The sequence below is a fragment of the Mesocricetus auratus genome, unplaced genomic scaffold (assembly GCF_017639785.1).
Source record: "Mesocricetus auratus isolate SY011 unplaced genomic scaffold, BCM_Maur_2.0 Super-Scaffold_100022, whole genome shotgun sequence".
NCBI classification, from domain to species: domain Eukaryota; kingdom Metazoa; phylum Chordata; class Mammalia; order Rodentia; family Cricetidae; genus Mesocricetus; species Mesocricetus auratus.
In genome coordinates, this window is record NW_024429203.1 from 5,142,793 (window position 1) to 5,158,338 (window position 15,546).

The 15,546-nt window shown below is 41.6% G+C and overlaps 1 protein-coding gene across 1 annotated transcript in view; it reads right to left on the minus strand.

Annotated features, from left to right (window-relative positions):
* Nucleotides 1–10,198: 10,198 nt before the first annotated feature.
* The window catches only part of Herpud2 (HERPUD family member 2), a 38,918-nt gene continuing 33,570 nt past the window's right edge, over nucleotides 10,199–15,546 (minus strand). The window contains exons 6-8 of the mRNA XM_005078505.4: nucleotides 12,353–12,676; nucleotides 11,556–11,670; nucleotides 10,199–11,093 (exon numbers count right to left, since the gene is read on the minus strand). Of these exons, the coding sequence (XP_005078562.1) occupies nucleotides 10,932–11,093; nucleotides 11,556–11,670; nucleotides 12,353–12,676 (601 nt within the window). The 3' untranslated portion in view covers nucleotides 10,199–10,931. The remainder of the gene's footprint in view (nucleotides 11,094–11,555; nucleotides 11,671–12,352; nucleotides 12,677–15,546) is intronic.

Genomic DNA, 15,546 nt, shown 5'->3' on the forward strand with positions numbered 1-15,546 from the left:
CTGCAAACATTTATGAGGGGCTCCTTTTTATGTGGGAGATACATTCCACAAACTCTAATGGATTTTTGAAACAGCAGATAACATGAAGTCATTTATAGTTAGGTCCTAGTGTTTAAAGAGTGGTCCCACATTAAAAGCAGAAGTGATGAGGGATGTCCTTCTGTATATATGTTTCTCTTATTGGTTGATGAATAAAACACTGATTGGTTAATAGCCAGGCAGAAAGCATAGACAGGGCTACCAGACCAAGAGAAGGCTGGGGAGAGGAAGGAGAGAGAGGCCACAAAGAGATGCCATGCTGTCCAAGTAGTAACATGCAGGATTACTGGTAAGTCATAGCCTTGTGGCAATACATAGATTAATAGAAATGGGTTAATAATTAAGACAGAGCTAGCTAATAAGAAGCCTAAGCTTAAGCCACCACCGGCCAGCAGTTGATAAGTTAATATAAGTCTCTGTGTGTTTATTTGGAGCTAATCGGCTGTGGGACCAGGCAGGACAGAACCTTTGCTGGAAAGAAACTCCAGCAACACAGAAGAGAGGAAGACAGATCTGGAATTATACAGAATAAAAAACATCCTGGGGAATGACCAAAGTATGGTCCTAGGTATCAACAAAACCAGCTGAATTCCCAAAATGTGAATCAGAGAGATGTACTTATGGATTAGACAAAAGTAACTGTATCATCTCTGGGATGTACCTAGTTTATCTTAAGATAATATGATAGGGAGAAATAGATCCCCAGAGAAAGGGTCTGATGGTAAAGACCACATAGGACTCCAAGAACCTACATAAGGTTTTATCTTTTTGCCGCAGAGCTATGCACAGAAACAGGCGAGGACTACTCAAGGGCAATCCTGGCAGTGATGACTCAAGAGGCTGTGGTCATGTCAAGACGCATCCAAATGACTAATGAAACAAAGTGATTATCATCTATGCTGCAATGGAAGTTCTGTGGCCGCTTGCTCAGAATGTCCTATTGAACTGTACTTGCTTCCCCTGTGTGCTGACACAGTGTCTACAGGGTGAGATGACGTGGGAAGGAAGGCAGCAGGCACCATGAGGCCCCACTAAGCTGGTACAGCAGCACTGCAATAGCAACACAGAGCAGTGACAGCCCAAAGCTTACACTTTGTGCATTCGGGGACATTCCCATTTAAAACTGTCAGTGTACAGTGCCGGAAACCACGGAAGGCTGAACAGACTTTATACAGACACACAGTCTTCACAGCTCCAGTAGTAACTGAAGACACTGGTTCACCATCTTATAATTCTACCACCTTAGAGGGTTTTTTAATTCTATTGAAATAGGACAAATAAGAAAAAGCAGAGAGAATCTTCACCCCTCTAATTGCCCTTTTCAAAAGGAACATACCTCTTTTTATTGGTAAGAACTGCTCCAGGCCATCACCTTTACCCTGAAGAGGCTGGTAATGTAGCCCTACCCTTGCACAGGACTTCCCTCACACATAACCACTGTCACAGTGCCCCATTTTCCCTTAAGAGATAACCGATTTCTGCCTCATGTTAGCACACCCTAGCTTGTCTGTACAGTTTTTAAAAATATGGCTAAGAAGCACATGTCTATGCAGGAAGAAAAGACTGATGCTATTTTAAAAGTGCCATAAGATTATAAAAACCATAAGACGACTACTTGTCTGAGCGGCAGCCTGGCTTCAGCTTCCTTCAGGATTCACAAGCCCTTTCAGGGATCTCCTTAGGCAAGGCCATGAGTGAGCCTTGGAAGCAATAGACCTCTACATGGGGCACCTAACAGAACATGTCCAGCAGGGGGAAGAAAATACTCTGTATTTTAAGTTCACAGGGATTCTCTGTAGGCCCTCTGAAGCTATTCAAAATTAATCCAAGCCAAGCACCAAAAAGAAAGTCAAGATTTGACTAGTCCATCATTGACAAGTTGAGTGCTGAGAACATGGACGAGGTTCATGAAAGCACTTCATCCTCATGCTTAAGTATGGTGCTGAGGCAGCATCTTGGAGTGGGTGGTACTTGGAGTGGGTGTGCAGGTGCTACTTTGCTTCTGGCAGTCATCCTGGGGTCTTCCTTCACCATCAACATGGTCAGTCCCTTCAACTCTCTCCCATATAAATCTCCTGGTCCAGACACTATGGAAATCAGTGTGATGGTTCCTCAGGAAGCTTAGAACCAATCTACCTCAAGAACCAGCTATACCATTCTTGAGCACAGACCCACAGGCTCTACATCTTACTACAGAGATAACTTGTTTTTCCATGTTCACTGATGCTCTACTCATAATAGCCAGAAATCTGAAATCGCCTATATATCCATCAATTGGTGAATGAGTAAAGGAAATGTGGGATATTTATACAATAGAATATTACTCATCTGTTAATAAAAAGGAAATTATGAAATTCACAGATAAATGGATGGAGCTAAAAATAAAAATCTTCCCCAGGTAGGTAAACCAGACACAAAAAGGTAAATGCTGCATGTTTTATATGTGAATGTTAGCTTTTTAAGTTTTGGATATGTGTACTACAATCTATATAACCACAGAGGTAGGTATCTAGTAAGGAGCCAGGGGAGAAATGTCTCAAGGAAGAGGGTTATGAAGAGATAAAAGGGAAACTAGAATAAGAGGACAAAATGGAGAGAGGGTGTGTCTTAGTTAGGGTTTCTATTGTTGTGACAAAACACCATAACCAAAAAACAAGTTGGGGAGGAAAGGGTTTATTTTGCTTACACGTCCACACTGCTGTTTGTCACTGAAGGAAGTCAGGACAGGAACTTAGACAAGGCAGGAACCTGGAGGCAGGAGCTGATGCAGAGACTAGGGAGGGTGCTGCTTACTGGCTTGCTTTCCATGGCTTGCTGAGCCTGCTTCTGATAGAACCCAAGACCACCAGCCCAGACGGATATATCTACAAGGACTGGGCCCTCTCCAATCAATAACTAATTAAGAAAGTGCCTTACAGTTGGATCTTATGAACTGATTTTCTCAATTAAGTTCCCCTCCTTTCAGATAATTCTAGTTTGTGTGTCAAGTTGACATAAGACTAGCCAGCAGAGGTTGGGGGTCAGGGTAAGGCAGGGGATATAGAGGGACAGGTAACACTAAAAGCCTTTTGAAAAGCAATATTGAGAGGACTCTGGCCATGCCAGGCACAGCAAACATGGCTCTGGCAGACCTTGCCCTTCCCCCCTTTTCCCTCTGCCTTGCTGACAACTGTTAGATTCCATTCCTAAAGCTAACAAGGTTACTCACTTGTTTGCCCACTTTCTCTCCTCAGACTGACTATCAAGGTGTAGCTGCCAAAGTCCAGCAATCAAAAGCCTCTTTTGACTCACCTCATTAACATGCCCAATTAAAATAAACACCTCATCTTAGCACAGGGGTTCTCCTTTTACCTTTATAAACCAACACTTGCCTATGGGCCATGTCTGTTCCTCTCTATCTAGAGGCCATCCTTTGCCATGCTCCTCTGGGACAAAGGCCCCTTTCCCTGCTTTTGTTCCCTTCCCCCTCTCCCTTATCCTCTAGCTCCTGTCTTTGTCTGTTATTCCCTGCCCCCTGTCCATCTGGTGCAAATAAATCTCCTTTGTGCTGAGAACTTGGTCTTCAGGGTCCTGAGCCAACACCAGTCCCTATACATATGAAAACCTACTACTATAGAAACTTCCTAAACTATATTCATTAATGAAAGTAATCTAATGCAGTCACCAAATAGGAGAGACAATGCTCCAATTAGACATACTATGCCACCATGCAAAACCTTCAGTGCCAGGAAAGGGTTACATCTTGCGGAGTTATTGGCCAAAGGTGTCTCAAGGAACCTCCCTGCCAAACATCACAGATTATTGTCAGGGCTGTTGGTGGCTTTCTACAATCTTATGGTAAGGCGCTATTTCTAAAGACAATGTTTGTTTATATGGAACATTCATGGTTTCAGGGTACTCTGCACATTACCAGAGAAGAAAAATAATCATCAATATCACCTGACTATAAACACTGAGACCTACAACAATGACCTACCTGCCTGCAAGATATGCTGGTGCATTAGTGGCATAAGTGTTATTTGAGTAACACTTTCTTCAATTGGATTTAAGGCCCACTATGAGATGAAACCCATACCTGACACTGCGAAATTGGCCAAGAATCCGAGACTGATGGATCACAGGTCTAGGGAAAGGCTATTATTATTATTCTGTTAAAGGAACACAGTAGAAAAACAATAACTCCTAACAACACACTCCTATACCCATAGATCAGTGCCTCACTCAACCCACATCAGAGACGCTTCCTGCAAGTAGATGGGAACTAACAGAAAGGCCAACATCAGGGCAATATGCAGAGTGAGAGACTTTGGAGAATTCAGTCCTAAAGGAGATGTCTGCACCAACCCCCTTCCCTCAGTGCTCAGGCATCGATGCCAAAGAAGAGGTGAAAAGATTCCAAGAGCCATGGGTGATGGATGACTCCAAGGAAACGGTGTTTTGTGGACACAGCAGGACTGAGGCACAGGTGAACTCACAGAGACTATGGCAGCATGCACAAGACCTGCATAGACAGGTCCAAATGAGACGGGGTCCCAGCTCTGGAGGGGTCCCAGCTCACTGTGGGAATGGAGGGTTCTAGTTCTGGAGGAGAAAACACAAGAGGAGCCTGAAGCACCAGGGCACGAGGAAGCCTCCGGAAGAAAATGCCCAGTGGTGGGGCATCTCAGTGGATGCAGGAGTCCATTGAAATGTAAAGGTCTGAGAAAACGCTGAAGGAAGACCCCAGACCCAAATAGTATGTAAGAGCAAAGCATGCTTATTCCTTTACCAGCATGCTGGGGCCGAACACCTTACAAAGTAGCGATGACCCCGAGAGAAGCGTGAAGACTCCTTTTAAGCACAGCTCGGGGGAATTTCAGGGGTGGTTAGGTCATCTCAAACTTAACTGGTTAAGGAAGCAGCAGCTACATTAGTATACTTTTAATTGGCTGAGTTCTATCTTTGAACATACGTAGGTAAGTTTCAAGGGGGTGCCGGAACTGTCCTTGAGACATTGTGGGGCTGACTCAGGCCTTCTCCATGCTTTCTCCCTGGTCCCTGTTGTCAGGGATGTTTTGATTGATAGTCCTTTGCTTAAAAAACTGAAACTTAGACACTTGTGAAATGCAGGAAGTTTAAACCTCTCAGAAAGAGCTCATAAATAGGCAAAGCTGGAGGGGGTTTAACAACAAAACAAAGCAGGAACCGGGTTAAAACCCAAAGTACAAATAAGTAGAATGAGTCCCAACTGACACTGATAAATGACCAGGTAAAGAAGAGACAGTAATAAATGACCAGGTAAAGAGCCTCCATGAGGGAGAATTTCTAACGATGTATGTAGACACTCTACTCAGAGTGGAGTCAACTTATCCAGTCCTTCAGTTTCCAAAGAACCCCTGTGAAAAGAGGGTAAGAAGAGCTTCCAAGGAAAGAACAGACTACTTCAGCGAAGTAATCCAATCAGCATCAACAGTGCTAAGTCACGCTGATGACATGTGCCTCAAAACATGAAAATGGCACTTAACTTCTGATATCTCCCTAAAAGCACATAGCCCCAGTTACTCAGGGGGATAGCGCAATTCAGAATGGAGGAACAACTCAGAAAATACCTGGCCCATAGCTCTCAAAATGGACAAGGTCTTCAAAACCAAAATGGCCCGAGAGTTTTGAAGCCGTGAATAGACTAAATAGTCAAGAGAAGGAAATTTATCAGAACATGGAAAGGATTCTGGAACAAAAAAAAAAAAAATGGGACACCCATTCAAGATCAAGGTGTCTGAGAAAGTATAAGCTATAGTTTAAAAAAATGTATCAAATTAGTTTATTAGCTGCAACAAATGCCCCAAACTAATGTGAGGATAACAGGAACAGGTCAGATAGGACTCTACTATTTTTGTAATTTCAATGTAACTTTTCTAAAACCTTCAAAACCTTAAGTTCAGATATTAAGAGCTAAAGAATGGTGTGAAAAACAGCATTTAGCAATTAAGATCATCTTGATTCAGATTTTTCATTTTAGGTAATAGTAACCAAATCCCAGTATTATGGAATTAGAAAAAACAAAACAAAAACCTCCCTAGAGAACTTCTAAGTGGGCATAAGGCCTGGGCTGGGGTCTCATGAAGTAAATGCTCAGTGTGTGGGTAGATCTGTGCTATTGCGGAGGTTGCCCAATATCTAAATGGCGCTTGCCTGGAAAACCATGGTCCAGTTCCACAACTAGGAACTGGCTCTGCTTTAGAGATGTCCTCAATGATTGGCCAACTCCTCAAAAAGCATTTCATTTCTGGTGCACCCCATCTCCAAGCCAGCACTTTTGGATCACCCGGACAAGGGTCACCTCTATTTTTCATGATTTTATTTTTATTTAAAATATTCCATAATCATGGGAAAGTAAAACTTTAAAATTTTATGTTACTTCCAAGTTTGAAATGATTTCAGATTTACAGAACATTACAAAAAGCAGTACTGAAAAAAAAATCCTGTATACCGTTTACCCAACTTTTCCAATGCTAATACTGAAGATAGCCGTAGTGCAGTAGTGAAAACCATGATATGAACATTGGAGCATTATGCCTAGCTAAGCTGCAGGCTCTGTTCATTGTTCACAGTTGTCCCAGAGCACCCATCTCCCAAGCTGAACTTAGTGGCCCTGGCTTCTCAATGACCGGGCAGATCCTCAGCCTCGGTCTCACATCACAGGATCCTTCTAAGAGATGTAATAAACCATGGAAACCCCCGGAGTGGCTCCCTTCAAAGCATCTCTGCAGTGAGTCCCCAGGGTGTCTGAAGCAGGAAGAAGCTGTGGCTGCCAGCAAACCCTGGGAGCAGATGGGGAGGGTGGGAACATAGCTGGTAGGAGCAGGCCTGCACCTCCCCCACCCCACCCCACCCCACCCCACCCCCACCTCCACCCCCGCCCCCGCCCAGGCTTATAGATAAATGGAAATATTAAATCTCTTGTCTCTGAATACCTTCCACAGCACCAAGCTTCCAGATATCCACCTATCTAGACATCCCACCTCATTCACAAAACCCTCTGAGGGGGTGAATACCTAAGTTGACTCATCAGACCTCTCTAGAAACAGGAGTAACTAGCAACCATGGTCTGCAACCTTCCTGTAATTTTACATCAAGCCCACATTACCAAGGTCAAGAGTTTCTTCTCCTGCATGCTTTCTTGTGCTAAGGTAAGGTAGCATTCTTCCCATCAGTGTCCCCAAGAGCTGAAAAAAAAAAGGTCAATAGCACAGAGCTATGTGGTGCTATATCCCCACCTAGTGTTCAGAGTAACACAGTGCAGCCATCTACCCCTGCAGTTCCTGCCCATCATTGGGAGTGTAACAGGGTCACAATCTTCAAGAAGCAATACCCAAAGACTACCAAGTGTGCTCTAATTTTCAGACTCGCCAGGGAAAAGCTCTGGGGTCTCACCACCCCTCCTCTCCTTTTACTGTGCTTTGTTTTTTGGTTCCTGGCCATTTCTAATACTTTTCTTTTCCTACAAACACGTAAGTACTTAATCCATAGTGGGCCCCGAGAAGCATGTATTCCTTCTCTTCCCTTATACCAGTGGTTCTCAACCTGTGGGGTTGCCTATCAGATATCCTGCACCTCAGATATTTCCATTACAATTCCCAACAGTGGCAATGTTACAGTTATAAAGTAGCAATGAAAATAATTTTATGGCTGCGGATCATCATAACATGAGGAGCTGTTTAAAGGGTTGCAGTGTTAGGAAAGTTGAGAACTGCTACTCTATTTCCAGAGAACACTTCATGAAATGTATGAGATTTTCCAAAAAACAGTCAAACTGTGAACTAGGGGAGTCACCCAGTGAGAGGGGCAGGAACTGTGACACCAATCGGCCTGTTTTGGACGCCAGCTCCTTCGCCCTCACCCTCTCTCTTCTCCACACACCGAGTCTGGCTCCTCTGACCAGCTGGAGGCCAGGCAGGACTCAGCATTTCGCTGTGTTTGCAAAGCATCCCATCACACATGCTGTGTGCTCTCACGTGTTTCTTACGAGGGTCTACTCGTGTGTTGAACACTCCAGCTTCTGTCCAGCTCTTCTTGTTTAACAGGTCTTTCCTCGCCCCTTTTTCTGCAGCGTACGTTAAACTGGTGTCGTTAGCATCCTGCTTTTTCTTTATTCAGACTAACACTGACTTTAAACCGGCGTACTTAGTTCCCAAGAGTTTGATGGAGGCATGACCGCTTCAGCCATCAGACGTGTTTCCTCTTTGCTTCTATTTGTTGTTTTCCCATTTCTTGCTTTTGGCTGTTCTTTTGGATTGTTTGTACATTATTGTTCTACTATACTTTCATTCTTCTAGCAAACACTACAGAAATTGAAACATGCCACTGTTGTCATCAGCGTACGCATGTCTGTACACAGAAGCGTGCACACATGCATGGGGAGGCTAGACGCTAACCTCAGAGTCATCTACCTCGTTTTTAAGGCAGGCTCTCTCACTGGGGACCCTGGGTTCACTAACGTGGCTAGCTATAAGTGAGCCCCAGGAATCCATCTGTCCCCACCTCTACACTGCTGGGATCACAGGAACCAACTACTAGCTTTTTATGTGAGTGCTGGGGATCAACCTCAGGTTCCTCTGTTTGCATAACGAATACTTGACTGGCAGAGTTATCCTCAATGTATCTTTAACCTCTTTTTTATATCATTTTAAAATTTTTATTTAAAATATTCTTCTGTCCTACAATACATCCCAACCAGTTTCCCCTCCCTCCAGTTGTCCTAGCCCAACCCTGTATCATTAATTTCTAAAGCAAGTTAGCATCTTTACTGTTTCAAGACAATCCAAGAACTGAAGATTAGTACTTGGCTCCTGAACTCTTATATTTGTTCCTCATAGGTCTTCTAAAATTTCTACTCAGTTTCCCAGCCCTTACACCAGCAAGTGTCAATCACTGTTCCCAACTCTGCAACACTCGTCTTTCTTTTTTGACAGTCCAGGAACATGGTGGTAGATGATTATAGTATGACTTTCATTGCTTTCTCAACAGAAAGGTTGGTGTAAGACAAGCTTATCACAACTTGCTCAGAGCTAAGAAGCCCCACATGCTTTATTTGTGTAACTGGCTAACTGCAAAGAGTGCAAGGCATGAAGCAGAATGGAATGCTATACTGCCTGCATGATCTGGGGCAGGTTGTTTAACTAAATCACAAGTAGCACTGGAAGTTACCTTGAGCTGTTTTAAACATTTTAAAATGAAGGTACACTTAACATAGAGTGGATGTTGTTGGTTAGTGTTTTGTCAACTCGACACAAGCTGAGTTTCTCTTTATCTGGGAAGAGAAACCTCAACTGAGAAAATGCCTCAGTCAGACTATCTGCAGGCAAGTCTGCAGGTTATTCCCTTGATTAGTGATTAGTATACTGAGCTGTGGATCAACTGTGGAGCCAATGTCTTCAGCTCTGCAGCCCCTGAGTCCCTCTTCCTTTGCCCACACATAAACCCTTTCAACAGGGAAAGTGCAATCCCTTCTCTCAAGTGTAAAGTATATAAAAAGACTCTAGAAAAACACATCCTGGTTGCCACTAGTCATCACTTGGCTTCAGACCAGTTTCGGAACGTCTGTATAGCCTCTTTTGCTGTCTGAAAAGCATCTTTAAGCACCATGGCCATTTGGCACCATATAGGCCCCTCCAAAACACAGCTGACATGACTAGTTAACAAGACTTACTGGAAAGTAAGGCTGACATGAGGAAACTAACAACATGGAGAAAACAAAATAATAGCACATTTGCCATTCCTAGAATACAGTTTTACCTCTCTCAAGGTAAATCTGACCAGTATCTTCCTCAAGGCTCTGCTCACTTCCCTTCCTGTAACTACAACACCCTGACAACAGTACCCCAAAATGCTGCACCTCAATAGATTCCACAGCACTCCTCTCTCTAGCTCCCAACAGAAGGAAATAAACCGATCAAGAGTTTCAATAGCTCTGCATTCTTCTACCACTATCCTGTAGGTGCCCTGGGTTCAAACCCAAGGAGAGTCAGACTGCCTGGAAAGTAAGAGGTGCCCTTTAGAAAGGAAGAAAGCCAAACTGACCAGGAAGACATTAACCCTTCCAAACACTTGTAAAATCTAAACATACTTCTGCAGGTCAATTGGTATTGAAGAACTTGAACAAATATCCATCCCATAAGGCTATTTATCATAATTGACTTTTTATTTAAAAAATTACAGGGAGCAATTTCCAGCATATTTTATAAAAGTACTGCCATATCAAACATTTTGTATCACTTAATTCCAATAAGGAGCTGCCTTTTTTTTCTTTTAAGATACTAATTCCACCTGATGCGACATGTGTCCTTAAAATAGAAAGTTTCCATCATTTATTCAAATGTCAAAATTAACATTTTTGAGAAGTTTATTGCTTTATGGGTGGGCAAGATGCTACTAGCACATTTTAGGTAAATAAACTTCTTTATTAAAAACTATGAGGTCATTCCTGTTTAAAACTTTCAGGATAATTCACAGAAAATAGATATATTTATTCAAAGTACACATTGAAGGGTTGGCCATCTAGCTGGGGACATTTAAAGGTGTAGCAGCTCTTTAAAGAAACAACACACAGTGGTTCTGCTTGGCGCACTACACATAATTGAAATGAATAAAACTGGAAGACCAGTACTGTTTATGCTATGTTCTGTTAAGATCTTTAAACAAATAAACAAACAAAAAAAATCACACACTTAGTAGTCCATTTGTGCTTAAAATATTCATATGCGTGAGAAGCTTAAAGAAAAGACCTCTGTACATGATCAAAAGAAAGTTATACAGTTTCTTTTTTTCCTTTTTTTCTTTTTGAAATTGCACTGTTATTTAAACCACTTTCCTAAAGTCAAACCCTCCTTTGCAGCTGGCACAGTTTTTCAGGTCTAATTGGCAACTTGGGGAGGCCCCTCCGGTATCAGTGAAGTAAAAAAGGTGGTGATGAAGGACCAAGCTGAAGCCATCAAGCCAGGCCTTTGCACTGCACTGGCATCTTCACCTGCATCTTCTCCACTCTCGTCTTCAAGTCCATCGTCCATAAGACGCTCCTTTCAAACAACACAAGCACATTCCTGAGAAACTGGTACCACACACACCAACTTGGAGCAGAGGGGAGAGCTAAATACGTTCTATAGCAAGAAGACATCTAAGTGTGTAGGAAAAATGGCAGATCCAAGGCAATTCGAAATCTTTGTAAAGTCTAAAATTAATAAGTTCTGTGGTGTGTAAATAACTGCCAATAGAAGAAATTCTCATCCAGGAAAAATTTCCTTTCGAGATTATTTTTAGAGAGATGTGGATCCTTCCCATTCACTCTTAACAGCATATGACTGACTCACTACTACATGCTATGTTCCCCAGATGTAACCACAACAGTTTCTACGTTAGCTTTTCTTTTGTGTGCCTTCCATGGTTATCTATGGAGCATCCAAGAGTCCATTGTAATTTCTGTCCCATACAGCACTAAGAACTATCTACCTATAAAATCCACACAAATGTCAATCACCTACCATCTCTTCAAGTTCTAGATTGTTTGCATTCTGCCCGTCGTTGTTGACGTCAACATTGTTAGGAACCTGTTGCTGACCACCTTCTTGCCTGAAAGGGAACCATCCAGCCTGGTGTCTGTTCAGCAAAATAAAGAGAGAAAATAAGCCACATCACTTGTGTTTGTAATACTATAAAATAGTGTCACTCAGGGAAAAACTACTGCAGGTGTTGTTATAAATGATTAAAAACAAGTATCTTACTTCAAGCCAGTGGATTTCTCAAAGAAATTAACAGCAAAACAAAACCCAATTCAAATTCAAAGCCTATCTTGGACGTAACTGGCTTAGAGTAACATATTAAATCACAAAATCTTTTGGAGCCTTTTCAAATTGAAATATAACTAGATATATTCCTTTGCCTCTTAGAGAAAAGGCAAGGCTAGGAAAAAAATCAATCTACTTATGAAAAAGAGTGTGACTTATGCTTCTAGGACTTACTATTGATAAATATAACTTGAAAGAACATACCCTTGAAAGCATTTATCATATACTTGCGTGCTAAATAGCTGAAAGTCTTTGACTCATTGAATTAACAATGTATATAAAATACAATAAGCAAATACTCTGCTTTTAAACAAATCTGATAAATATTCTTATACAGTATCTCTGTCACTGCTTTTGGTTAGCATGAACATGCTAGATACTCAACAATTTTAAAAATCCTTCATTCAGTATTCCTGACTACATTCTGCTATAATCTATGGTAAACTGTTTCAGAAGTAACTAAAAGACACGAACAGTTAATATCTGTCACTCACAAATAAACCAGCAGCATGGCTCCCATTACCATGATAAACCGACTAAAGGAAGAGTAGAAGTATACGATGCTGAGGAGAACTGCAGCTCGAGAGAACGTGTACACCCAGTCTAGCCAGTCACGGTTGAAGTCCTCTTCGTTTAGCACTGGCCCGCCCTGGGCATTCATCTGGACATTCTCATTCATGGGCCCATTTTCTGGGGCTACTAGGTTGGCAGCTGGTGGAGGCTCTTCTCCAGGACCATGTGCCAAATTCAGAGGCGGTGATGCAGTAGGCTGGGCTGGACTGGCACCTGATGTGGCTTGAGCTGTAACTGCAGCTTGACTGAAATAGTGACCAAAACATTAAAAAGGGGGAAAAAAAACTTTACCATACTATTCATTTTTTAAATTTGTTTCTGATCTATGTTAAAATTTGTTCCACACTTGAATTAATTCATTCAGTCTACATAATGTGACAGATATTTTCTAAGAGAATAACTTAAAAGTCAATAATCCTTATAGGCAGGTATCACGAGGCAGTAGACGTGACAGAGAATAGCATACTGTGCATTTTTTAAATGTCTTAGCTATCACATTTTTATAACCCTAATCTCGAGTATCACACTCTTGTCGATGCTTCTTAGTACAATCGTGGGGCTAAGAGAAGGACGTTCTCCTAGCCTGCTTGCCTAAGACCACAGCAGAGAGGAAGAAGAAATAATAATGGCCACATTCATACTCTAGTAAATCGGCTTATAAGCTGGTAGCGAATAACTACAAATCTTTCAAGTAATGGCTCTTTTTACTTTTCTACATGGGATGAACACCTCAAAGCTACCTTGACATACTTGTCTAAATATGGGTTTAAATATTAAGTGAATCTTGGATAATCACTCCTCAATCCCAATTCTAGTTTTGGGGCAACTCCACTTGAGGATTACTGGACTAGTTCTTGTCATCTGAGAAAGAACTGTGACCTCTAAGGGGCTGATGATGTGACTGTGTAAGTCAGAACAGGGCTAGCAAGCTGGCTCAGTGGGTGATGGCACCTACCACTGAGCCCACCACCAGAGTATGATCTTTGGAATGCATACGGCGGAAGGAGAGAAACAACTCCCATAAGCTTCCCTCTACTTTTACATGTGACACAACATACATGCACACATGTGTGCATGCACACACACAAAATAAAGATACGCAATTTTAAGAAATTTCATTTTTTAAGTCAGAAAAAGGACTGGAGATGTGATTCAGTTAATATGGTGCCAACCTACCAGACACAAAAGCCCTAAGATCCATGCCTAGCACTGCATAAAACTGGTGTGGTAGCAAGCATGTGCCTGCAGTCCCAGGGTTAGAGAGGCGGAAGCTCTAAGAGCAGCAGTTCAAGGTCATCTTTGGTTAAATAGCCATTGTGAGGCCACCCTTGCTTACATGAGATCCTGTCCCACAAAGAAAAATAAGGCTAGAATAAGTTGTTCATTACAGGTTCCCTTAAAAACAAAACATGGCTGGGATTTGCTTTTAAATTATAACAAGGAAAAAGAAAGGTTATAGAATAAGATTGGCATGATTTTGTGAATATTGAAGCTCAAACATAGGTACACAGGGACTTGTTTTGCTATTAAGTATTTTTTCTTTTTTTTAAATAACATCTTTTTTTAAAGATTTATTTATTATGTATAGTGTTCTGCCTGCATGTATGCATGCATACACACCAGAAGTGAGCATTAGATCTCATTTATAGATAGTTGTGAGCTATCATATGGTTACTGGGAATTGAACTCAGGACCTCTGGAGGAGCAGCCAGTGCTCTATCCAGTCCCACTACTAGGTATTTTTAAATGTTTAAATTATTAATAAAGTTAGACAACATACATAATGAAAATTAAGGAAATTCTCCCTGGGATATAAACACCTATTTAAACCAACGTGCAAATACCTGGTTTCTAAATAAGCCTTTTGTTTCTACAACATTTCTTATCTCATGACGGTTGTGATACATGTGCAAGCTGTTTTAAAGCTAAGAACCTGAGACTCAAAAGTTAAATAACACACACAAAGTAATAAGACTCAACAGTAAGCAAGGTCACAAACAGAACAAAAGGTGGAAAGCAGAGTACTAAGCACAAAGTCATCACTAAAAGATAGCTGTCACCAGTATCTTTCAGTACAGTCTCCCTGAAGCCAGTGTTTATGAACAAACACTAGCATAAGAGGTTCATAAAGCAGGTAAGCTTTGTACAGGGAGATATATAGGAGGCAAAAAACGCAGTAGACATTTGGAACAAAAGGAAAAAGGAGAAGAAAGGTCTACTGTACTATTATCTGAAGTAGGATAAGGTTACAGCATGAGATAGAAAGGGAGACTAATGTAAAGCGAAACAGATTTAAAATGAGAAAAGATCTGGCTGAAATTTTGGAAGCAGGATTCAAAGAGCAGATGCTCAATTATATTATTTTTGTAAGGTACTGGGTTCAGGGATAACAAAACCTAGAATCTACATGGTTAAGGCCAAGAGCTTTCTTGACAACTATAGGTAAATTCACAAGGAAAAGACATTTAAGGAATGAAGGAGACAAAATTTAGATGTTCTGAACTTAGAGCAAAAGCAATTACTCTAAAAATCTCCCAATCAAGCAGCAACACAGAAGGAACAGAAAGCTAAAAAAAAAAAAAAAAAAAAAAAAAGTGAGAGTTAGCCACTGCAGCCACAGAAGAAAGAAATCTAAGAGCACTGGAAAGGACAGTTTCCTGGGTGTGAGCAAGTCAATCTATCAAACTGAGCAAAGACTGCTACTGTTAAAAAGGAGAAAACATGAGAAAGATAAAGGAAGAGAAGAAAAACAGGACCATACAAACCCGCAGAGAACAAAAATCAGCAGCGGCTGGTCAGTGTAGATGAGTATGTAGGATGAGGATAAATGAGAGAACAAAGCAGGACATGACTCACTGATGAGACGCCAAAGTCAGCAATGAGAGCAGTGACCACAGGGGCCACACTGAGCCCTACACTTCCTATGGCCCCTTTCCTTTGACCTTTTTGTCTCCATGCAGATCTGCAGCCTTGCAGGGAAACTCTCTTCTTGGCTTTCTATATTATGTTTAAAAAGTAAATAAGTTTAAAAATATTGCTAAATGAAATCAGGGGCACAAAGAAGGGGCAAAGAGCTGATGTAAAATGAAGAGAAATTCTTTTTCTGTTAGCCAAG